General features: G+C 39.5%; 1 protein-coding gene across 3 annotated transcripts in view; it reads right to left on the reverse strand.

The window, feature by feature from the left end:
* Positions 1 to 26,396, reverse strand: part of Mthfd2l (methylenetetrahydrofolate dehydrogenase (NADP+ dependent) 2 like) — a 90,024-nt gene that overhangs the window by 50,778 nt on the left and 12,850 nt on the right. For all 3 annotated transcript variants that reach the window (XM_075942771.1, XM_075942770.1, XM_075942772.1), the window contains exons 3-6: positions 25,559 to 25,681; positions 17,778 to 17,930; positions 16,644 to 16,751; positions 2,167 to 2,259 (exon numbers count right to left, since the gene is read on the reverse strand). In XM_075942771.1, the coding sequence (XP_075798886.1) occupies positions 2,167 to 2,259; positions 16,644 to 16,751; positions 17,778 to 17,930; positions 25,559 to 25,681 (477 nt within the window). The remainder of the gene's footprint in view (positions 1 to 2,166; positions 2,260 to 16,643; positions 16,752 to 17,777; positions 17,931 to 25,558; positions 25,682 to 26,396) is intronic.

Here is a 26,396-nt window from a genome sequence, read left to right on the forward strand (position 1 = left end):
AAAAAAACGCTGGATCTCGTAAATGAAATCATAATAATCTCTCTCTGTTGCTGCTCTTGGATCTCTAGAAATAGTTCTTAACAGTCTATGGAGGCTTCAGAAGCCTGAGCTTCTCTCCTGCTCCCTTCTCCATCCTTGGCTCTCCCAATGTCCACAGCTTTAAGATCTCATATGAGGTGGCCTTGGCTATGTTCCACACAGTATTTCTGACACTATCCTTCATAATATACTAGTGTATATTATGTATTTCATGTACCCCAGTATCTCCATTTTGGACCATACATCCCTCTGTGAGAACTTTTTCTTTTCTTGCAGCTTGGGATGTTCTTCTCTCAGATGTTTCCATAAATATTTCTTCCACTTTACATAGGTCATGAAGTTCACCTCAGACCATCATGTGATAAGGCAACTTTTACAGAGCTGTGTTTGGGCTGTTGAATGCCTGAGATGCTAGACATTGGGAAAGCATGGGCAATCCCATTCCTGAAGGAACAGGTGGAGGATACTATACTACTATAGCCCAGTGAGAGCAAAATCTGTGAGAAGAGAGGTAGACACAGAGCCATAGGCATGGGAGAGAGTAGCAGAAGGGAGGAAGAAGAGAGAAGAGATAGCCTGCCCTGAGCTTTCTTTCTCTTCCCTTCAGATTCCCTTCAGTGCCAAATCTAGGCAGAAGCCAGTGACCAAAATATACAGGTCAGGCTGTCCACACTCATCAGCCTCCCTGGAAGAAAGCAGAAGAAGGAAGAGTGGACCCAGTGGACAGATGAGTGACCAGGAATGAGACTCTACTCACTGTCCAGTTCTTGAAAATTATTTTCAGGGATCAATATCTAAAATAGTATCTCATACATATTCTTTCAGAAGCCCTTATCTGTATCCAACACTGTTTTAGATTGACAGGGATTTTTGTTTTGTTTTGTTTTTTGCTTTTTCTCACAAAAATATAAGCTCTACAATGGGCAGACTTTGTCATTTTATTAAGTATTACATCCTTACAATTTGAAACATCTGCTGCACAAGAGTACAATTACTGGTGGTCAAATCCAATCTTCCCTTCACTCTCTGAGAGTATTCATGTCTGATAAAGTCAGAGACATGGAGTCGACCCTCAGTATTTCTAAGGAAATTAATCACACATACGAACTCTGTACTCTAGCCTTTCCTAGGATCTAAAATATCATTTAGGTTGCTTAATTTACCTTATGATTAAAACTAATAAATGTAAACATGTTATAATAAGCATATACATATTCACTATATTTCACATATTTTTCTTTCTTTACTAAAATACAAAGTAACCTAATGCAGCATGACTGTATATGATGTTAAAATATTTTAACAAAGTTAAAATTTAAAAAAAGAATATGAAATACTTATGTCATTCAAAATATGGCAAGAGTTAATTCCCAAAATTATCAAATATTTATCTATAACACTTTTTAAAATTTTTATTCAGAATAACTACAGTGACAGGGAGCTCACCAGATCAAGAATTATGGCTTTATGGGGCCCTGTTATAATAAATTTGGGTTTGACTCTTCTTTTTCCTTATTCTTTACAAAATACATTTTTTTCATCTTCTTCTTTCATACAAACCAGAGACCCTCAGTTCGTCGCACCAAATTTCACACACCACCTTTCTACAAATGTCGCCATTCTCGCATCAGACGCCCACACTGGGACATGGTCTAGCCTGTGGTCCTCCCTTTAGAGTCCAGACTCTGAAGCCTGTGCCTCAAGCCTGGGTGTAGGCAGAGCTGCACCTTTGTCACGTAGACATTCTATTTTCACCAGCACAACTTTCAAGATCAAATTCAGTTTCTTTCTTCCCTAAACCACATGACGTAACCAACCAGCATTGATCTGTTTCTTCCATGTTGCTCAGTCACGTTTGCCCAAGCAACTGGAAAAGTAAACATTTGTTCCGGAGCTTCATCTATCTTTGCAAGGGTCATTAGTGTTCCCCATATGGTGTGACAGATGCTAACACAGGTGCAATAGGCCAATAATACGATGACCGCATTGAGACAAAATTCAGTCCACAGACGTCAGTCATAGGCTTGCCCATGTGTGTCTCCTACAGGTTCTTTCAGTGCCCCAGAAATTAGGGCAGGAATGATTCAACCATGTCGTTCCACCACATGACAGTCACTCTGGACTTACCTGCAGCCACTATGATAATGTCTGCCAGTTGAGTATGGGCCTTCAGTTGCTCTCTGGGAGTGTATCTGTGAGCTATCGTCACCGTGGCATCTCCTGCAACGCAGAAGAGACTCCATTAATGGCTACTGTAATTTCCAAACTTCTACAAAGGTTTTAAACCTGAGGTAGTTTTTGCTGCTACTCATAAATAGGAAAGTTGCTTTGACATGATTAAATTACTTTGGAAAGAAAAAAGAAAGAAGTTCTAGATGAAGCAAAATGTTGAAAGTCTACCTTTCAGTTGTATACACAGGCAACCATACAAGGCTAAATGAGAGTAAAAGCCACCCATCCTTGGATATACATTTTTGTACATTTTAAATTTTGTATTGACTGGCTCTCCGCTGATATTAGGGTTGCAGGCTGGTGTATTAATGACAGGGAAACAAATACAGACAGCAACAAGACACATGTTCCAAAAATGTGGTAATGTATTGCAGAAAAATAGGTGAGCTATTAATTCTGCCAAGAAGGGATGTCAAGATGCGGTTCCTAATGGAGGCAGAGTATCTGCTAATGTTCCCAAGCATAACAGACAGGAAAAGGAAGAAAAGGACATTTCAAGTGAAAGATAAAGCCCATCAAGGTAGTGGCTGTGTTTAGGAAAAGTCAAGAGGACTGGAAATGAGCAGAAAGCCTTGGTGGGAAAACTTGAATGGCTTAGAAAGTAAGAAGGAATGTACGGAGCTCTGTCATCTCAAGCTAGGACACGGCCTGGGAGGAAGAATGAGGCAAATGCAGTGAGGGAAGCAGTCTAGGGAGTGGTGACACAGAGGAGTTGCCCCAGCCGGAGGCACTGGGAACTGCAGGGGAGCTGAAGGCCAGGCAGTGCCTCCACCCTAACCCCCAGCAGGAGTGTCGTGCAAGCAGCAGATTTTCAAAAACCCATCCATTTAATGATGAGTAATAAATAAGGATTTGGTGAAGCATCAATAAACATCCCCAGGAAGGACAAGTCTAGGGTAATGGGGAGGTGATGAAATGGCCAGGGCTCCAGTGGTGGCTAAGACTAGCCTAGTCCAGTCATGATGACTCGAGCTTTTATCCACTGCTGCAGCAAACTTTACCTTAAGAAAAGTTTTAAAGGAAATACTTCAAATGTGGCAGAAATAAGAAAGAAATACACAAAAATGAAATCAAAATATGTTTTAACTAATTTATCGATATATCAAAAGGCAACGATTTGTTGTGGAAATTGAACATTATGAACAAACATTATAATAATTTTTAATTGGATCTTAAAGTAACAAAAGTCAGGAGGAAGTGACATGAATCCATCCAAACTGACCTATACTGGTCAATACTGAGAGGCATTTTAGTAATGATTCTGAATTTTAAAGATAGAAAAAAAAAAGAATCCTATAAACAAACATCAACCTCACCCACCACCACCACCCCCAGCCTCAAATAGAGAAATTCTCAGAAAGACTCATGTAAAAAAATTGGGATGCAAGAATTTTCCCACAAGCCACTCAAATTAAGATTAAGATTTGCAAACGATATTGAAAATTCATGACCTTGAAGAATATTGTTTATAAATGAAAAGAACTTGCTAAGACATGTGTTCTGATATAAGAAACCCATTTGCAGAATGGAGAGATGTGACATGTTTTATTACAGAAATAAGACTTTGAAACGTGTGGAGATCTGACTGACAGACTTCCACGGCTTGATTCCTCTCTTCTAAGTCATACTGAAGTTTAACTGCCATGGCAACGATACTCCGGTGGACCAGTAGTGTTTATTTGATGGATAAGAGCCCTGGTAGTTAATGCTGCCAGGGGAGTGGACGGACGCCTCATGAAAGACAGTTTCAGCAGCATCTGTAACGCTCACTCTTTGCAGCTGTAAAGCAACGGCCTCTGTTCTTCACAGATTACCGGCCGCGGTATTCTGCTATAGTAGCAAAAATCTGATTCAGACACTGACAAACATAAATGGTATTTGCTTAGATAATGTAGAAAGAATGTAACACACAAAGGGAGAATGGGAAGGGAAGGCCAAGTCTTCTGGTTACTCATACATAATAATGGGTATCAACAAGTTGTTCTAAAAGCTAATAAGCCAATAACACAGGCATCTATTTCAAAATATAAATATTCTGAAAGATGAGTTTTATTGATTAATATCAGATAAGAAACAAAAACTGAAATCAGAAATGGAGCAAGAACATTCTACCAATTCTTTTATAATATTAATAGATACTACACAAAAGTAGAGAATTAAATCTGCTCTGTTATAATTATTAAGATAATAAAAATCTTAAATATTCAGGACAGAAAAGCTTAAAAGTAAAAGGAAAACAGAATAGAGAGTACGTTGATAATCCTGACCATAGGTATTTACCATAAAAATGAATAAAGAATTTCCAGTGACCTATAAAGGATAATTGAAGGAGCAATTCAATAATAAATAGAACAAAGATGTACACTGAGAAAGCAAAGAGGTGGTCTGGGCGTGGTGGCACATGTCTTCATCCCAGAACTTGGGAGGAAGGGGCAGGAGGATCTCCAGATTGAGGTCAACCTTTCTCATGGCGAGTTCCAGGACATCCAGAACTACGTAAAGAGATCATATCTAAAAAGCAAAGGCAAAGGGGTAAGGTAAGTTTGACGCTTAATGCCTGTAATTCAAGTGCTTGAGTCACAGAGGAATGGATTTCCAAGTTGAGGTTATCCTAGGCTACACGAGTTTTAGTCTAGAAGGCTGGCCTGGGACACATACCAAAACCTGCTCCCAAAAATTATTTTAAAAGGGAAGAAAAAAAAGAAGGAAAGAGAAAAGAGAGGAAGAGGACAGAAGGTGTGACACAAATGAATATAAATAGACAAAATAAAATTGTCATCATAAAGAAAATGAATTCAAGTGAACATAAACAGGTAAGTAACAAGTAATGGAGAAATGCAACTCGTGATAAATAGGAATATACTGCAGTTGCTGAGCTTGATCTGCCCTTTTCAGATCACGACAGGTCAAATACAGAAAACACAAATAACATTATATGATTACAATGTATTAAACTCTGAAAATAAATTATATGTATGCCTTATGTAGCCAGACAACAATTTCAAGTGGTATTTTTTTGGGTAGCATATTTTCATTAATACCAAAGCAGATAATTATATAATTCATAAATAATTAGTCTTGATCACAACTTAGTAAGATATTATTATTGACAAAAATCAGACATGAAATAACCTTCCTACTGAACATTTAAAAATCCTATTTCAAATAATTATTCGATCAAAAAGGAAATACAAAACAATACTGTAGAAGTTCTAGAAACTTTTATAATAAAAGCAGTTTATATTAAATCCTACAAATAAATATAAAGCAATTCTTAAAGAATAATACATAGATCTAAGTTACTATAGCAATAAGACAGAAACCAGAAAAATTAATCAACCATTGATGTAACTTACTAAAAGTTACATAAAGAAAAAAATCAATAGTAGAAAAGATTAATGAACATAAAATTAGATGCATTAGATAAATACATATAGCAATATTTTACTGTTAAAACACAAAGAGAATTCATTAAATTATCCAAGGAAAAAATGAAAATGCAAAAATAAATACCTGATATATATGTATACATATATATATATAATATATATCTCAGCATGTTAGAAAGCACTGGGCAAAGCCCTCATTGTAATAGCAGATCAAAAGGAATCATGAGCAGGAAAGGTGTAAAATCAGTGTGATATAAATTTCCCTAACATAATACCAAAAGACATAAACTAGAGGGAGTAGATGGATAACCATGTTCCCGGGCAAAACCTCTCACCATAATGATGACCATTCTCCTACATCTGTTGCAAAAATAGTACAACTCTGATCAACTACCAACTACTTTTCTTTTGGAGGGAAGCATCTAATTGATTTTAAAGTTATTATAGAAAACACAAAAGAAACTAGCCAAAAAGTTTCTGAAAATGAGAAACAGAGGTAACTTGTCAGTCTATGGTCTGTCTCATTTTAGCAAATGGTGCAGGTTATTCTTGGGTCCTGCCATAAAAGCCCAAGTTTCCCTTGTTTTTTTCTTTAGGCTTTGCTCACGACTAGTTCAGTGTTTGTGTTTACATCTTCCCTAAAGAACTAATTAGGAAGCATTCAGTCACTTTTTAGTCCAGTTTCCTATTTGGAAGGGTCCCCTTATACCTAGGTGACCAACCCAGTGTTCTCTTATTTCAAAGAGTCTCCCAAATCCCTACCAAAAACTAAAATAGAATAAAAAAGAAATCAGAGTCAAAATTTCCCATTCTGTTAGTATTGATGATTCAGCAAGAAATTGGGAGCTATTTAACACCACAGTGAGAGGTATACACATGAACACACACACACACACACACACTAGCAATCTGCAAAGTTTGATGCAAACTAAAACATAAACTTCAATCTTCATTTAAAAATTACTATAGTTCTTTAGTAACATCAGATTAATTAGCTACTCTAAGTTCGGTTAGAAAGGCCCATAGCAGATACTAAAAACATATTTAGATTTGACTGACCAGTGTTTGTGATTATGATGATAATAACTAAACCATGGCGAGACTCTTGGCAGGATATTTGGTAGCCCTCATGAAGTTAGCAAAAGAAACATGAACCAAAGAAGCTAAAAGCAAAGTTGTTTAGACTTCTGACTCCTACTGAAGAGAGCCTCTGAAATATTCCTGGCACCCACCTTTCTGAGTAATTTTAGCTGGGATGGTGTGGAGAAGATGAGTTATGTAAAATGCAGAGAAATTGGTTCCTAGACATTCTAACATTGCCAGCAACAGTTGTCTTACTAGAATGCATTAGTTGAGACACTGGCATCTTAGGAGTATTTTACACACTGCTGGGGATTAAATGTTCTGTAGGTGAGAGAAAAGCCAAGGGTAGACTGAGCTTCTGGTGAACTCATGGTTAGACTGAGCTTCTGGTGAACTTATGGTACCACTGACTAAGGTGGTATATTCATTTTGCATTATGATAGCAAATGATTGAGAGAAAATGTTTGGGCTCATAAGTTTAGAAGTTTCAATGCTTGAGCAGATGACCTCCTTGCCTTGGGTATGTGGTGGAACATCACAGCAGAAGCCTTGATAGCATGGAACCATCCATTTACCTTGTAGTCAGAAGCAAAAGAATAGGAAGAGAGTAATACCACAATTTTCCTCGAGAACATGTAACCAACAACCCAAGGCTTCCCACTAAGTTCCACCTCCTCCGAGGACTCCCAACCCCGCCCAGGGAGTAAATCTTTACCACCTGTACCCACAGGAGACACTTGGGATCGAAGCTATGGGTAAGATAATGGGAATAAAATTTGTTGTAAGGATCCATAAAAGAAGTGTGAAGTGTTTACTGGGCCATGCCTGTCAAACTATTGAGTGGATACAAAAGTCTAGTATTTTAAGTCATGGGACTACAAAGGATCATCGAGGGCAGTGGCCCCTTTCACAGTGTGTTAGTTAGGGTTTCTATTGCTGTGATGAAACATCATGACCAAAAAGAAAGTTGGGGAGCAAAGGGTTTGTTTGGCTTATAATTCCACATTACTGTTCGTCACTGAAGGAAGTCAGGACAAGAACTCAAACGGGGTAGTGCTGTGGGACAACGATCTTGTACCCTGTAAAGTTGGCCAGTAGCCAGGCATGAAGCATAGGCAGGGCAACGAGAACAGGAGGATTCTGGGAAGAGGAAAGACTCAGTCTGCAGTCGTCATCCAGACACAGAGGAAGAAAGATGAGAATGCCTCACTGATAAAAGGTACCAAGCCACATGGCCAACACAGACAAGAATTATAGGCAAACGTAAGCTATAAGGGTTAATAAAAAGCCTGAGCTAATAGGCCAACCAGTTTATGATTAATGTAGACGTCTGTGTGTTTTGTTGGGACTGAATGGCTGAGAGACTGGGCATGACAGAAACCTCTGTCAACAGGGTAAGAATCTGGAAGCAGGAGCTGATGCAGAGGCTGTGGAGGGGTGCTGCTCACTGGCTTGTTCCTGAAGGTTTGTTCACCCTGCTTTCTTATAGAACCCAGGACCAGCAGCCCAGAGATGGTATTACCCACCATGGGCTAGGCCCTCCCACATTGATCACTAATTGACAAAATGCCTTACAGTTGGATCTCATGGTAACATTTCCTCACCTGAGGCTCCTTCCTCTCAGATGACTAGGTTGTATAAAGTTGGCACACAAAACCAGTCAGTACAGAATCAAATGACCCTTTCATGGGGTTGCAGATCAGATATTTACATCATGACTCATAACAGTAGCAAAATTGCAGTAATGAAGTAGCACAAAAATAATTTTATAGTTGGGGTCACCACAATATGGGAACTGTATTAAAAAGTCACAGAACCAGGAAGATTGAGAACCACTGACTTAGGGAATGGGTATGGATAAAGATGTTAAGTATGAGTCTAATTCTGTGTTTTGAGAAGTCATTTTCAAGCTCAATCACAAATATTCCTCCATGATTTATAAAAATATAGATGTTTTGTGCTAGCTCCTAGATTTTCGTTTCCATTTTCTTGAGGGCTAGAACTGGGAAACTATTTTTTTATTGATGTTATTGAGCTATACATTTTTCTATTCCCCCTCCCTTCCTATCCCCTCCCCTCTAACACTCTCCCATGGTCCCCATGCACCCAATTTACTCAGGAGATCTTGTCTTTTTCTATTTCCCATGTAGATTAGATCCATGTATGTCTCTCTTAGGGTCCTCTTTGTTGTCTAGGTTCTCTGGGATTGTGATTTGTGGTCTGGTTTTCTTAGCTTTATGTTTAAAATCCACTTATGAGTGATTACATATGATAATTGTCTTTCTGGGTCTGGGTTACCTCACTCAATATGATGTTTTCTAGCTCCGTCCATTTGCCTGCAAATTTCAAAATGTCATTATATTTTTCTGCTGTGTAAATGTACATTTTCCTATCCATTCTTCAGTCGACGAGCATTTAGGTTGTTTCCAGGTTCTGGCTATGACAATCAATGCTGCTTTGAATAGTTGAGCACATGTCTTTGTGGTGCAGTTGAGTATTCTTTGGGTAAATATACCCAAAAGTGGTACTGCTGGGTCTTGAGGAAGGTTGTTTCCTAATTTTCTGAGAAATCAACATACTGATATCTAAAAGGGCTTTACCAGCTTGCATCCACATGTTCTCCAGTATAAGTTGTCATCAGTGTTTTCGATCTTGGCCATTCTTACAGATGTAAGATGGAATCTCAGAGCTCTTTTGATTTGCATTTCTCTGATGGCTAAGGATGTTAAGCATTTCCTTAATGTCTTTCAGCCATTTTAGATTCCTCTGTTGAGAGTTCTCTGTTTAGGTTTTAGGAGTTTTAAATTATCCTTTTATACAAGGGCCTATCATTTTAAATATGAAAAATTGGTCCTTAGGGGAGCATTTAGTTACATTTCTCCCTCTTCCTTTCTTCCTTCCATATAAAAGTTTCTTTTCAATAAATGACAAGCTCATATTTCAAATTCCTATCTGTTGTCTTATTTTGTACAATGTGCTAGTGATTGGCACATGAAAATATCTAACAGACTTATTTGTTCAATGAGTTATTCTATTATTTTCCATGAGTCCTTATGATAAGTTTTACAAATAAAAAGTTTAAAGTATTGTCATTAATAAGTTTGCATTTGTCTGGGCTTATGACTCATACTTGTAATCCCAGAACTTGAAAGACTGAGTCAGGACAATCATTGCAAGGTCTAAAGCCAGCTTAAGTTATTTATGGAGTTCCAGACCAGTCAGAACTATTCAAGGGACTTTATCTCAAACTGTTTCACCCCCAAAAGAAGTTCATATTTACTTTTTATAATGAGGGAGGAAGGGGAGAGAAGAGAGAATAAGGACTGGGATGGCAGGACATACAGAGCAATGTCTGAGGAGCGAGAAATGAAAGGATATTGGTTCTGGGAATGAGCAGAGGGGTTCAGACAAAAGGATCAGGACATAGAACTCCCAGGAGCATGAGGAACAGTGCCTTGGGAATGGCATGCTGTCCTGTGAAGTCTTAGCGTAAGATGGGGAAAGGGCAATAGGTAACAACATGGCTGAGAAGGTAGGGCGCCTACTTGGACAGGTACATAGAGACACGATGATTTGTACCGACAATCGAGCTGATATGTGGTATTCGGAGGTCATAAATAAAAGAGAAAGTGAGAAAGGATAGAGAGTTTCTTTTAATTTTGCTTTATAATTTTTTTGACATTTTAACGTTTACATTTATTTATTTTGTGTAGGAGAGCAGGTAGGGTTTGCATGCACCACGGCATTAATGTGGCGGTCAGAGGACAACTTTCAGAAACTGGCTCTCACCTTCCACTCTGTGGGCCCTAGGGATCAAACTTAGGTTGTTTACTTATCTCTGAGCCAACTCCCCAGCCTTGCTTTATAATTCAAATAGGTTTAATGTGCAATAATCCCCTTTATCCAGTAAGAGTGCCAATTTCCCAACTAAATGTTTTCTAAATACTAGCTAGCCAAATTTAAACAACATGGACAGTAAAACACTACTCCTCTTATTCAAATGAGAAAGTGAGACAAGAATAATTATTAGCTTTCTTCTAATGTATCAACTACCCAAACTCAAACTTCTAAATTGATAGAACCAGATCAACCCAAAGTATCAAAGAATTTGCTACTTGCAGAAACAAAACATCTGCCATCCCCCCTGCCCCGCTTGGCCTTGGCTCCTCAACAGAGGCCATATGTGTCCTATTCCACTCAAGGACAACAGGACTAAGAGTTTCCCAGTCCTGTGTGTGAAGATTTGCATAACTCCTTCACTCCTAGGCATTTCTATTTGGCTCCTCTCTTTGAAACCCAAAGGAGCTTGGCCCCACCTGCTACTCAGCGGAGCTTAATCACACATGCCTCTCACATCACATCACCTACAGCGCCTCAAGCATCTCCGACTGGCTACTGCCTCCTGGAGGTGGTAAAAACACGTGTTTGAGTCAGTTCTCACGATGAAAAGATTCAGCATACGCTGGCTCACTTTATGTCAATTTGACACAAGCTAGAGTTATCTGAAAGGAGGGAACCTCAGTTGAGAAAATGCCTCCATAAGACTGCTGTAGGAATTCCTACCACCAGGAGCTTTTAAGTTACCCCCCCCACACACACACTTAGGCGTGGCCTCTTATAGTATATATGCCCATGTAAAGTGCACACCTGGCCTCTTTCCCGGTCGGTTGCTGTTCCCTGTTTGAGCAGAGGATTGTGAGCTGTGAGTCTACCCATAAATAAATAACCTTTTATTATTCTCTATTCTGAGCTAGCGTGGGATTTCTATTTTTTAGCATCCTTCTTCATAAGACTGAGCTGTAGACTAGTCTGTAGGACATTTTCTTAATTAGTGATTGATGGAGGAGGGCTCAGTTTATTGTGGATGGTGCCATCCCTGGGCTGGTGGTCCTGGGCTCTATAAGAAAGCAGGTTGAGCAAGCCATGGTGAGCAAACCAATGAGCAGCACCCCTCCATAGCTCCTGCATCAGTTCCTGCCTCGAGGCTCCTATCCCATTTGAGTTCATGTTCTGGATTCCATCAACAAAGAACTACAATGTGGAAGAGTAAACCAAATAAACCCTTTTTCTACAACTTGCTTTTGGTCATGGTATTTCATCACAGCAATAGTAACCCTAACTGACACCGTGGGCTAGATAACAAAAACTTACTTAGATTTTTACTTAAGCCAGGTAGCGTGGTGCTCTCCTTTAATCCCAGCACTTAGGAGGCAGATGCAGGGATCTCTGAGTTTGAGGCCAGCTTGGTCTACAGAGTGAGTTCCTGGACAGCCAGGGCTACACAGAAACCCTTTCTCAAAAAATCAAAACCAAACAATCAAAGGACATCTCAAAGAAAGAGAAAAGGAAGCATAGTTAGCCGGTCAGGTTGACTATAAATGTTGGATATAGTAAGAAGGCTGCTAGTTAGTTCCTGGCTGCTTAGCCCCAAAATAACCACACAGATATTGTATTAATTAAATCACTGCTTAGCCCATTAGCTCTAGCTTCTTATTGGCTAAGTCTTGCATATTAATTTAACCCATTTCTATTAATCTGTGTATCGCCATGAGGCTGTAGCTTACCGGGAAAAAATCCAGCATCTATCTCTGGCGGGGCTACATGCCATCTCTCTAACTCTACCTCCTTTCTCCCAGCATTCAGCTTAGTTTTCCCCACCTTACTAAGTTCTGCCCTGCTATAAGTCCGAAGCTTCTTTATTCATTAATGGTAATCACAGCATACAGATGGGACTCCCACATCAGTTAGGTGCCATGTGGCCAGTGCTTGGAGAAAATGCGCCTTCCAATGGTGAATCTGAAGATGAAGAGCACTGAGTTTGGAAGAAAGAGACCAAGTCTTCTGCACTCTTAGCAATGCTACCACATTTCGGTTAAAAAGCATGTAACCAAAGTCATGGCCACCTCATTGGTCACTTCTAGTGAGATGTGCTGCTTAAGAGTGAACGTATGCAGGAGGAGCTTTCTCTAAATGAATGGGAAGTAAAATTAGATTCTAAATTCTACTTCTGACAGGTAATAGTTATAGTACCTTGATGGAGGAGGGCTCTCTGCTATCATGATGGAAAAAAAATGTTTTTAAAGGCATTGTTAGAGGGTTTTCCCCAGGCTTCCTCCCTTATGGGAAAGCTAGACAAAGTCACTGGGCTTAAAAGCCAGTAGTATTGGGTTTCCATTCTCGGAGAAAGAGAAGCTTCTTCTGTTGCTACTTATAAAAATGTCAAAAATATACCCTAGATGGGGTGGATGGTGGGATGGGCCAACTCATAGCTCTGCATCTGGGTGGTGGCAGGGTTGGTCAGTCCGCAGCTCTCCTTCATCCTCAAGACCAGGTGAACTCTCCAGTACTGCCCTGGCTAGTTCACCCTCTGTAGTGAGCAAGGGGCGGGGTGATTCTCCTGCTCGTATGTCCTCAGGGTTGGCTTGCCCACACCTAAATCACCAGGGGCAGTTCTACTGTGTTGCCTACTCAAGGGGCTACTCTTTCTTGTGCTGCAGGCGGGACCAGGTGCCTTACTCTAGTGACCTCAGGGACAACTCTCAACCAGAAGGTCCTGCAGGCCCAGGATCTCCTTGACACAGGATAACAGGATATCAAATAGGAGCCCCATTAGGGCCTAGTATTGATGATAAAGCAAAAAACCAGAGACCTCAAATGCAATGAACACTTACAAGTAACAATGTACGGACTAAAGGACCGTGTGGCTCACTATGTCACTCTGCAGCTTCCACAGCAGGATTTTTTTCTTTTCTTTTCTTTTCTTCCCTGGGTCAGGGCAGTTGCAAGGGTAGAGGATGGATGGAAAGGAGAGTGGGACCCGCATGATGTGAAAACCACAAAGAATTTAGAAAAAGTTAAATTTGAAAAAAAAAAGAATACCCTATAACCTCATGATGGTCACAATGGTTCTTAAACACTGTAGGAAGCGCTGAGTTTCACAAGACACAACTTGCTTCTGTTACCTTGTGATGTCACTTCTTGGTAGCCTGTGGGCTGCCCGAAGTAGCAGAATGTTTGCTTCTCACAGAATCTTCACAAATTCCCCTGCTCCCTTCATCACTCACTTCCACCAAGACTGTCAAGGAGGAGAGAATCAGTCTCTCCAGGTAGGAGCTCTGTGGGGGCCGAACGCCTCCCCAGCTCCCTGCAGAGCTTGTGGCCTCCTCCCTGCTTCTGTCCAGTGCTGAGGGAGAAGGGTGCAGCCTTCCCGCTGACAGGGGCAGCAATGTGGATTTCTCACTTAGAGATGTAAGTACACTCTCACCACTCTCACTCTTGAACGTGGCAAGCACCACTCCCCCGCACCCCCCCCCCCACACACAGCTCAGTAAACTAAAGGATTTTTCTTACAAATACCTGAGCTTCGGGCTCTTAATGCCAAAAGTTAAAGTGAATTGGGAACAGACACATATTAAACTAATTGCAGTATAGCTGTCTTTTCCTTTTAGCAAAATTATTTTTGTCCTTGAGATTAAAAAATGAATTAGTCTGAGTCTCTTCTGGCAAAACAATACACAATGTGAGCTAAATACTCAACACTGTGTCATAGAGCAAGTTCCTTAGATATGAATTTGCAGTTAATCCACCTTCATTATCTCCATTAGCTAACAATGCATGTAATTACTGCTCTGCCAGGCCAAGACATCCAAACCCTAACTTTCCCACAGACTCCAAATAGTCACTAAGTCGCTTACTGCAGTTCATTATATCAATAATAGATGTCACCATGATCCTAATAAATGTGTATGTAATTACACACCACCCAGGTGCCTAAACTCTAATATCATTTCTAGTATAATCTGTTACCTTTTAGATACAACAATCATAACGGAAGTAGGGCGCCCTATAATAAAGGTAAATTTAACCAACTGGCTTAAAAGCAGCATTATAAATGATTCTCCATGTATTTCATTTTAGTGTTCATTAAGGGGAGAAATTTTATTGAACAAAATATGAGATGTTTTCAAAATAATCAGTTTAAGTCCATAATTCTTTCCTCAAAAAATCATTACCACCACAAATTTACATTTATTTTGATATTTTACTTTTTTTTTTTTTAATATTTATTTATTTATTTATTTATTATGTATACAATATTCTGTCTGTGTGTATGCCTGCAGGCCAGAAGAGGGCACCAGACCTCATTACAGATGGTTGTGAGCCACCATGTGGTTGCCGGGAATTGAACTCAGGACCTTTGGAAGAGCAGGCAATGCTCTTAACCACTGAGCCATCTCTCCAGCCCCCTTATTTTGATATTTTAATACATATGTATGTATCTATAAATAGCTACATCTGCTAAAATGTATAAGGCAATATTTGTAACATAGTATTAGGTAGCCTAAAATTGAGTTAAATGGGGATAGTTTGTCTAAGGTGGTTTATAAATAATTCATAATTGAAATATGACAAGAAATCAGCATGTAACAGTAAAGCCTGCAAGAAAAGGCATGTTGTCAAGCAGTGCTGGAGTATCATGGCAGCAAATGTCTACCCATGGCTTTGTAAGCCTTCATAAACTGAATGTATTCAAATGTTAAAAAAAAACTAAATACGATTTTTAAAAACAAAAATAAAGTTCAACGGGAAAAAGCTAAGTTTCAAATTAAAGTCAAGGAAGAAATCATCATTAACTTCAGGGCATTTTTCTGTAAACATGTGAGCAGTATGTTACAGGTTATCAACTTGAGAATTATTGAAACAACAGCAATTGTCATGGCTACACGCAATAACTCACTTAATCTACTGTGTGTCAGATATTAACACCTCAAATACACCGTAACTAGTGCTTTATTAAAACTTCTATTTCATTTAATTTTCCCAATAACTGAGAGAGTATATTAAGGCTATGCATGTCTCAGACAATGAAAGTAAAAGTCTACAAAGGATAATCGGCTGTTGAAAGTCATAGAATCGGCAATGAGTCTATATCTTGATCAATGCCCCTAACCCTGGCCGGTGCTCATCCCTAGCTCCCAGTTCTGAGACAGACACTTCCTCAAAGCCCACAAAAACCTTACAAGCTTTATCTGTAAAATGGGAATAATAATTAATTCTTTGTACCAGAATTATTGCAAACTGGCTAAACAGTTTATGAGAAAGTGCTCATCAAAACATGGGCTCAGAATGATGCTTGGTAAGCTATTAATAAGTCGAGAAAACTGAATGTTGAAAATAAAGAAAGACTTTCTTGTCTCTTGATCAACATTTTCCACAAGAAGTAGTGTATTCTTGTAAAATGTCTTCTGGTTTACCAGGCTTAACATAAAAGTGCTATCTGAAGTCCAGGGTGAACCAGTATTCTTCAACTGTGAGAATAGTATGTAGTGACTTTTATCCTTTTTTAATGTCGATATTGTTACTGAGAAAAAACAAAACAAAACTGTACAGCCATAAGTAAAATAGGAAGAAAGAAAGCAAAAGAAATGGACCAAAAGGTTCACATATTTTCAGCAGTAGTGGTTTGAACAAGGAGAGCTCCGAGAGGCTAATGCAGGTGAACACTTGGTCTCTGGTTGGAGGAACTACTGAATGACTGGGAGGTGTGGCTGTGTTGGAAGATGTATGTCTCTGGATTTTGAGTTTCGAAGCCTCCTGCTATTCTCAGTGTGCTCCACCTCCTGCTTACTCAGTCTCTTAAGTAAGCCACCAGCTACCTCTTTTCCACCATCATGAACTCTGACCCTCTGAAACTGTAAGCCCCAAATAAACTCTCCAACAGGCAGTGTTGCTCACAGCAGAAGGAAAGCAGCTAATATATCAGAAATTCCTTTTTGTACTTTCAAGGCTTTCACACCATGAGATGAGCCGCACAGACCCACGAGTGTGCAGAGTCACACACATCATCAGGGGTCTTTTCTTGACGTGAGGAGGAACCTCAAAGCCCTGCAGGGCACTCACCTCCAGGGCGCTCATGCTCCCCGTCCGTGTGCAGTAGCATGGCGATCGGCATGCCCACATTCTTGGATCTTCCTGCTACAACCACATTTCTTCCAAATGTTTCAATTCCTTAAAAAAAATACAGTTTGATTAAATGCATGACTAACAAAAAAAGCAAGTGAAACATCTGAAAAGCCAACTGAAATGTTCTTTAAAAATGTCTAATTAAATTTGGATTTTCTACCTGGTCGGCAGCATGCCCTCACTGGATTATATATAAATATTTCCTTTTACACTTCTTGGAATTTCCATTTCCCCTCTCATTATGTCCTCATTTACAAACCACAAAAATTCTCAAGTTGCCATTAATGTCATTTTAAACACTGAGTTGCATATGAAGTTTACAGTCTTTAAATACATTACCCGCTAATGAGACTAAGAAGTTCATGCAGTGATATTAAGCAGCAATGGCAAGTCAGCCTGCCAGTGAGACTGGGATAACATAAAGCGGATAACACACACTTTACTCCACAGGAAGAAGCCCTACTCTGAAAGCCAGCTCTCTGCCATGTGGGGGAACCATATATCTTCACAGGTAAAATTAAAAAAATTGGAACTGACGTTTATCCAAGTATTGATAGCCAAGTGTTTGATTCTAGAATCTGCTTTCTCTCGGAGTGCTTCCAAGAGGGCAGTGACCGTGGTGGGGGCAGGAAAGCCACCAGTGTGCAAAGCCACAGAGCTTCAGGAACGTACCCACCAGCCTGTGAGAACACCATGTGACTAGCACAGTAGAAGCCACTGTCAACAGACGAGGTTCTTGCTTAATTGACACATTATCTTAGTAAGAAAATAGTCTACACTTGGGAAAGATTCTCATCAAAATACATAATTTCAAAGTCGGAAGACATGGCCACATCTGGAAGGTCCGCTCACTATAAGCTACGACTGGAGTGGCTGATCAACTGTCAGATGTTCTTCACTTCCGTCCATTCTGTCTTGTTCCATGACATTCATAAATGTATGATATTTTTATAGCCTTTAATTTTATTATTATCATTTTTGTTGCTTGTGTACACAGGTAGTTCTACCCAAGCAAGGCTCCAGAGCTCCCATGCATCTGGCACTAGTTTCCCACACTCCCAAGTGACCAACCTGCTCTTTTTATTATTTCCCAGACAGCACTGGCAGTGGCAGGTATCAGAGAATGCTGATCGAGGCACAGTCTTCCAATATTGATAATATGAAATCCATCCACATCCTTTTCGGGGGCAATTCCGTTGCATATTGTTCTTTCATCCACATGGTCTGAAAAGTAAATACAATTGGTCTCTTTTAAAATTAATGTTTATGTGAAAGCCCGGAGAATGAAAAATGGGGAACTATAGATAGATCAGCTCCAAGACACGTAAAATTATTGTTCTATTCTTGCCATCAAAATAGTAAACCGAATTGCTCTTGGATGGTAGCTGTGATTGGCTGCATCTAGAGCATAGGCTACTAAGAGAATATAGTGGCTGGACTGGAGAATTGTGTGGCATGAACAATTCCTAGGAAATGCAGTCACAAGTAGGCACATGTCTTTGCCTCAACATGCTGGAAGATTTAAGGGGACAAAATTCACTTTTCTCCACCACAAGACATGGCCACTCCCATTTCTATTCACCTCTGGAGTCAAGGTCCTCGCTGAAAACCATAGGAAAAAGGAAAGAGTCATAGAAGTCACAAAGAAAGTACGTAACTGAGCTGGAGAGATGGCTCAGTGTTTAAGAGCATTGCCTGCTCTTCCAAAGGTCTTGAGTTCAATTCCCAGCAACCACATGGTGGCTCACAACCATCTGTAGTGAGATCTTGTTGCCTCTTCTGGCCTTCAGGCATACACACAGACAGAATATTGTATACATAATAAATAAATACTTTTTTTTAAAAAAAAAAGAAAGTACGTAACTGATCCTGAGTGTCCCTCTGCTGCTTATTCTGGCTATGTAAAGAGGTTGTAAGATAAGGGCAGAACTGTCAAGGTCAGTTCAGCCAAGAACACACAGCAGGAAGTCAGTACACAAAGACCAGGTGCATTTCAGCATGCAAGCTGCAATCATCAAACAATAAAATTATTCTAAGCTGCTATTTATAATACCTAACAAACAGCAACATTCTTAGGAATAATTTTTTCTAAAAATTTGAGAACAACTCCTGTAATAAAAACTACAAAATATTGCTGACAGTGGGCCAAGTCATATTCTCTCATGGACTGGAAAACACAATAATGTTTCAATTTTCCCAAATTGACTTAAAAATTCACTGCAGTCTTAATCTTAACACTATATTAGATTCTGAAATATATTGAGAGATATGTTTATATTTTGAATACCTGACACTAGTATATTATCCAATATCAACTTAAGGTGAAATATTTCTTTCAAGTCTTGAAAAATAAAAAATTCCACACATAGCTTCATGCTAACAAGATAATGTGCACACCCTTAGCATGTAAGGATTTGAAAATTCACTCATATATTCACTCAACTGATAGTTGAATGCATTCCATGTGTTGCACCAGACTTTTTGGCCACCACCCAGCTCCCAAGTCATGACATGAAGACTTCTTATTAGTTATGAAAGCTCAGCCATGTTTTGTGCTTGTCCCACCAGCTCTTCTAATTTACAGCAGTTCTCTTCATCTACGTTCCACCTCAGGGCCTTTTACCTTTCTTTCCGTCTGTATCTCTTACTTTCACTGACTTCTCGTGTCTATCTGGCTGGTGGCTGTCTGGCTTCTGTCTGAGCATGTCCCTCTCTTTCCTCCTAGTTCACTTCTCTCTTTTGTCTAGATTTCTCCTCCTACTTATTCTCTCTGCCTGCCAGCCCCACCTATCCCTCTCCTGCCTAGGTATTGGCCGTTCAGCTCTTTATTAGACCAGTCAGGTGCCTTAGGCAGGCAAGGTGAAACAAATGCAGCACATTTTTACATAATTAAACAAACGCGGCACAAACAAGAGTAACACACCTTTACACAGTTAAAGCAAAATCCTGTAGCATAAACAACTGTAATACATCTTTGTTCGCTTAAAATAATATTCCACAGCAATGTGTCCAATGGGAAGTTAGGATATGTAAGTGAGCCAAAGACAAAATTCATGTTCTTTGGAACTTACATTCTAATGGCGCAAATATTTGCCCAAACAGTTTAAATGTAGTCTCAATAAACATTCTTTGTATTCTACATTAAAAAAAAAAACTCAAGACAGATAATACTTATAAAATGCCTCCTTGTCCAATATCATCCATAAATTATTTTATCTTTGAGAGGTGGGGGACAGAAAAGGAATGGGAAGTGAATCTCACCTCATGGAACCACTGCAACTCCAAATTTGAGTCTGGTAAAGGTTGGAAACGGAGCCGGTGGAATCCTCTAGGCTGGTGGTTCCCAACCTTCCTAACACTGCGACCCTTTAATACATTTCCTCATGCTGTGGTGATCCCCAACCATAAAATTATTTCCATTGCTACTTCACAACTGTAATTTTGCTACTGTTATGGATCTCAATGTAAACATCTGTTTTCTGGTGGTCTTTCTTGACCCACATGTTGAGAACAGCTGCTCCAGGTGAATTTTTTTCTCCATGTACCTGCAGCCTCCCTCTCCTACAGTCACAGAGACTGTTCAGGATGCCTGGGAGCTACTTTACAGATATCCCATGAGGGTTAGAATCTATACATCCTATGAAGCTTTTAGGCTTGGCTTTATCTGAGTCTATGATTCTCTGGTGTGAGCTGAAGATTATATACACATCTAATGTGGCCCTTTTTCTTCTGAATGCTGGGAGAAAGAAGGCGGAGTCAGAGAGGTGCCATGCAGCCACCAAAGGAGACAGATGCCCAGAAACCTTACCAGTAAACCACAAGTTTCATGGTAAAATATAAAATAATAGAAATGGGTTAATTTAACATGTAAGAGTTAGTAAATAAGAAACCTAAGCTATTGGGCAAGTAGTATTGTAATTAATGTAGTTTCTGTGTAATTATTTCGGGCCTGGGCAGCAAGGAAATGAACAAGCAGCCTCTATGTACAACCTTGCTTGCCAAGGTCTCAGGAACAATAATTTAGATTCAGATTGTTCCTTAACTATCCATCTCCCCTGGCTATTGGGACAGGGTTTTTGGAAATTAAATTCAATAATACACAGCCTATACATACATGTATTTTATTTTTTAAATTTCTTATGTATGTTTTTATATCAGCCCCTCCGTCTGCCTCTCTCACACCTCCAGTCCAGCTCCTGTATCATCCATGATCTCTTTTACTTTAATTGTTACAGGTGAGGAAATAATACATTGTTATAAGTGCATAAATATTTAAATGTGCCCCATTGAGTTCATTTAGTGTTGTTCATATATATATTTTAAAAGACTTTTTTAAAAAAGGAATATACACTATGCAATTGGGATTTTGAGATGAATACACTAAAAAAAACAGATGATAAAGGAAAAAGCAAAGATGGGAAGAAAAGCAGAAAATTACTGTTGTTTTCGAAATTCCTGAAATTTAAGTAGTTTTGTTGTTATTATTATTTTTATGTGTGTGATTTTTTTTTAAGAAGTCATCTCAAAAAAAGGTATGTCTATGAACTTGGACAATAAAACAAACCCTCTTTGGATGGTTTATACCTTGGCATGAACAGAAAGACACATTAGTGTCTTTTCAAACTAATTTTATTTTAAAATTGTTTTAAAATGAATCTTAAATTGAATTAACCACAATTCACAGCTTTATGACATGATAATTTATTGTTGATGATATTCATCTTTAACGTATTGTGTGGGTGCCTGTGTTCATGCATGCTGTTTGTGTGTGTGTGTGCTGTATATGTGTGCATGTGTTCATGTCTGTGCAAGCCTGAGACTGACATCAGCTGTCTCGTGTGTATGTGTGTGTGTGTGCTGTATATGTGTGCATGTGTTCATGTCTGTGCAAGCCTGAGACTGACATCAGCTGTCTCGTGTGTATGTGTGTGTGTGTGCTGTATATGTGTGCATGTGTTCATGTCTGTGCAAGCCTGAGACTGACATCAGCCGTCTTGTGTATGTGTGTGTGCTGTATATGTGTGCATGTGTTCATGTCTGTGCAAGCCTGAGACTGACATCAGCCGTCTTGTGTATGTGTGTGTGCTGTATATGTGTGCATGTGTTCATGTCTGTGCAAGCCTGAGACTGACATCAGCTGTATTGTGTGTATGTGTGTGCTGTATATGTGTGCATGTGTTCATGTCTGTGCAAGCCTGAGACTGACATCAGCTGTCTCGTGTGTATGTGTGTGTGTGTGCTGTATATGTGTGCATGTGTTCATGTCTGTGCAAGCCTGAGACTGACATCAGCCGTCTTGTGTATGTGTGTGTGCTGTATATGTGTGCATGTGTTCATGTCTGTGGAAGCCTGAGACTGACATCAGCTGTCTTGTGTGTATGTGTGTGTGCTGTATATGTGTGCATGTGTTCATGTCTGTGGAAGCCTGAGACTGACATCAGCTGTCTTGCCCTGTCACTCCCTCCTTGCCTTTTGAACTAGATTCTTGTAAACTGAGACTGTTCTTTTGCTTCCCAGACATAATCACACAAAACTGTATTAATTACAACACTGTTTGCCCTATTAGCTCAGGCTTCTACTTAACTAACTCTTAAATCTTAAATTAACCCATTTCTATTAATCTATGTTCACCGCAGGGCTGTGGTAAGGTTCCAGCATCTCTCTCCTTCAGCAGCTGCATGGCATCTCCCTGATTCTGCCTTCTTTCCTACTCTATTTCTGCTCCGATTTCCTGACTTACTATATTCTCCCTACCATAGGCCAAAGCAGGTTCTTTATTAAACAGCAGTAATAAAACATATTCACAGCAGACAGAGGGGAATTCCACATAGATTCTCAATGAACAGGAGCATGCAGATTTGGCAAGATAAACTAGTAAGCAAGTCTCATGGGTCCTCCTGCCTCTGCCTCCCCAGTGCTAGGGTTATAGGCAAGCAACATCACGCCCAGCTTTTTACATTGGAACCAGAAACCCAAAATTAGATTGTCACATTTTTATAGCAACCAACAGAGCCACCCCTCCTTCTCTAAACCCCAAAGTACCCACATTTCAGTGGATTCTTTATTTTTCTTCATAACATAGGTATAAGAAATTTGTCACCCAAAACAAAAGCTATCACCTTGACAACAATCTATATTTTCCATTACACAAATAATCTACCTATTAAGCCATCTCTACTCCTGTTCCAACCTGTTTTAAATCTCGTCTTGGTTCCTGTACCTATTATTCCTTTGGTGTCTTTTCTGAAAACTTAAACCAAAAAAGATTTAATGGTGACAAGTTACATCAGATTGATTGCTATCACGAAATAAGTCAGAATTTAAAATTAATCTTCTGTGTCAAGTCCTCCTTTATGCTGATTATTTTATTTAATGCTAGAAAAAAAAGGCTATGAAGTACACAGGATTTTCTTCACTTGCCAGGTGGAAACACTGAGACAAAGAGGTGACCAGTGTTATCTGTTAGTGAATGGCAGGCCAAGAATGAGGTACAGACAATTTCCTTGTAGAACCCATATTTTCCAGCATCACTGTCTCTCTGAATATTAAAAGGTATAACATGTATTCATACACGTCTAACATTTACTTTATCCACTAGCTAATGCTGATACCCTGGAACTGTATCAATTATGGTTCAAATATTAGCATGAGGGATCAGTCTGCCTGGATCCAGATATGGTTACTCAGAAGGAAGGGACGTGACCTCTGTGTTCTTGTCACCAAATACACACCATGATAGCTCCACCCCCACAGAGTTACTGTGAGGATTCAAACTGAATTGGTAAATACGAAATCTTCATATAACAAAGACTTAGTTCGGTGGATGATTCCCCCTGGTATTTTGTGCACATATTATTGACTTTGCATATAGAAAAGTTTTGTCTCTCAAACCACCCTCACGTTTATTAGCTGGGGTTCCTGTTATTCTGGAATAGAGAATTCAAGCAGTTTTGTCGGTTGTACAGATAGATCACCAATGCCATCTAGTGGCCACTAGAAACAAAGTCACTGGTCACAAAGGCAACATTAGATAAAAATCTGATTTAGTTAGGACAAACTAAATACAATGTACTCAAAAAGTCTGACAAAGGAAATATAGTGATTTAGAAGATACCTCTGAAATATTTGTAATTATGAAAATTGTATTTATGTGTTGTATAAATTAACTATCTCATGATTTTGTACAATAGGTCTCTAGAAGCCTCTGTCTACAACGTATTTCTTTAAAAGACCTGAATGGGAATTGGATATTTATTATGTAGTTCAAATATAGACATAAAGTGTGTCTTTGCATGCATCCAATCTTACACCCACATGACACCATACAAGTATAGAACAGACCAAGGAGATTGGCCTGTAAAGATGAAGGGAAAAGAAAGAAGAGATGATAATGTAGTGTAACATCTGTGAGTAGATCAGGAAAACAGGGAGCAGCAAGGAGAGCCAGCAGGAAGCAAAGGTAAGAACTCCATTGTAAAACTCCAACATACATAGAATAGTAAGTCACTCCAGCTGAACAACCGAAATGTAAATGGGGACATGCAAACCAACTGGAATGCTAGCACTGCATCCTGTGAAGAACTGAGTGAAGGTCAGGGAGAAATAAGGGATAGGCTCCTGTCGTCAGATTGATGCCTCTCTTAAATGTCACCATAGAACCTTCATCCAGCAACTGATGGAAACAGAGGCAGAGACCGCAGCGGAGCACTGGGCTGAGTTCCCAAAGTTCAGCTGAAGAGTGGGAGGTGTGAGAATATGAGCAAAGAGGTCAAGACCATGATGGGGACACCCACTGAAACAGTCTACCTGAGCTAATGGGAGCTCACAAATACCAGCCAGACTGGAAAGGAACCAGCAGATGTGCAAACTAGTGTCTTTAAATGTGGGTAACACCTGTATGGCTGGGGCAGACTGTGGGGCCACTGGCAGTGGCACCAGCCTTTATCCCTACTACTTGTACTGACTTTTGGGGAACTTATTCTCTTTGGATGGATACCTTGCTCAGCCTAGATATAGTATGGAGAGCCTTGGACCTTCCCCAAAGCAATGTGGGAGTGGATGGAGGGTAGGTGGAGGGAATAGGAGGAAGGTAAAGAGTGGGAACTGGGATTGCTATGTAAAATGAAAAAAGTTTGTTTTCTTTTTTTAAAAAGTAAAATAAAAGAAATTATAAAAAATAAGGGATGAGGCCATGATGAAAAGGAAGACAGGATCCCAAAGGAAGCAACATCAGCTAAAATTTCACATTAAGGAACTCTCTGAATGTACAAATAAAAGATATATTTTAGAGAGGAATATGGCAAATCAATCCATCATGTCATTGAAAAGATGTTTGTGCCACATCAGTTGCATACTGAGCTAGTGAGTGCTATGCACACCATTCTTGACATGATTTGATTTAAAAAATAAAACAAAGAGAAAAACAGACACTTTAATTCTTATGATTAATGTTTTAAAAGAGAATATTGTAAATAGATATTAATCACACTACTTTTTATGTCATTATACATTTACAAACCACAATAAGATAGTTTCTAATACCTGAACAAAAAAATTTTAAGAGACACAAAAAAATTGCTAATTTCCCCATTGTTTATTAGAAGCACCACCTGCCTTCAGCTTGCAATCATCTGTGATTACTCCCAGCTGAACAGGGATGTGTCTTGCCCACACCTGAATTTCCTATTCAGTTTTTCATCTTGTAAGTATAAACCTTTAAGAACCTGTTAGCTGTTACTACTGTGCTAAGATAATAGCCAGTCTTCTTATGAATGTGGTCTATAAATTGCCTTCAATACCATGATAAGCCCTTTCTCCTGTCCAACCTGGACATACAAGAGAGCATCATGTACCTGGAAGAGGGAGCTGCACAAGTATACCACTGACTCTTGGGTCCATGTTCAGCTGATCAGTGATATCCAAAAGCTCCTCCTGAGAAACGTTCTTGGGCTTTAGGATGAGCTCACTGCAGATACCTGGAAGACAAGCAGAGAAGGTCACTTGACTACGCTCTTCTCCAATGTGTGTCTGGTCTCCTCTGACCCTGCCCCACTGAAGGGAAAGCCCTTCTACAGAGTCAGTGTTCTAGTCACCCAAAAGGAGGGATTTCTCAGACTGTACAGGGATTCTCTCCTGATTTCTAAGCACCATTTGGCTACTACTCCATGTGACAACTTGCACTGACTTGTGACAACCCCTCTTAGAAGATTTGAAGAGACCAAGCGAGACAGGAAATTACTAAAGTTTATGATTCAGTTAAAGTGAATGCAGTGAACACAGGTAATGGGGAACCTTTGATTTATCATATTACATTATATATTCCTACCTCTGATCAAGATACATATTGTTTACATCTTGAGGTCATTGTCCTCATTTCCTAAACATTTGTTTACAGATTATTTATTATTCTGATATGAAGTCTTTTTTTTTTTGAGACAGGGTTTCTCCGTAGCTTTTTTTTTTTTGGTTCCGGTCCTGGAACTAGCTCTTGTAGACCAGGCTGGCCTCGAACTCACAGAGATCTGCCTGCCTCTGCCTCCCGAGTGCTGGGATTAAAGGCGTGCACCACCACCGCCCGGCTCTGATATGAAGTCTTAATCTTTAAGTTATACAGGTATTAAGTACTATAGGTCAATATTCATTCATGTTTGTTTTACTTATAGTCAGACTAATTAGGCTCTTTAGATACAT

The sequence above is a fragment of the Microtus pennsylvanicus genome, chromosome 12 (assembly GCF_037038515.1).
Source record: "Microtus pennsylvanicus isolate mMicPen1 chromosome 12, mMicPen1.hap1, whole genome shotgun sequence".
Lineage (NCBI taxonomy): Eukaryota > Metazoa > Chordata > Mammalia > Rodentia > Cricetidae > Microtus > Microtus pennsylvanicus.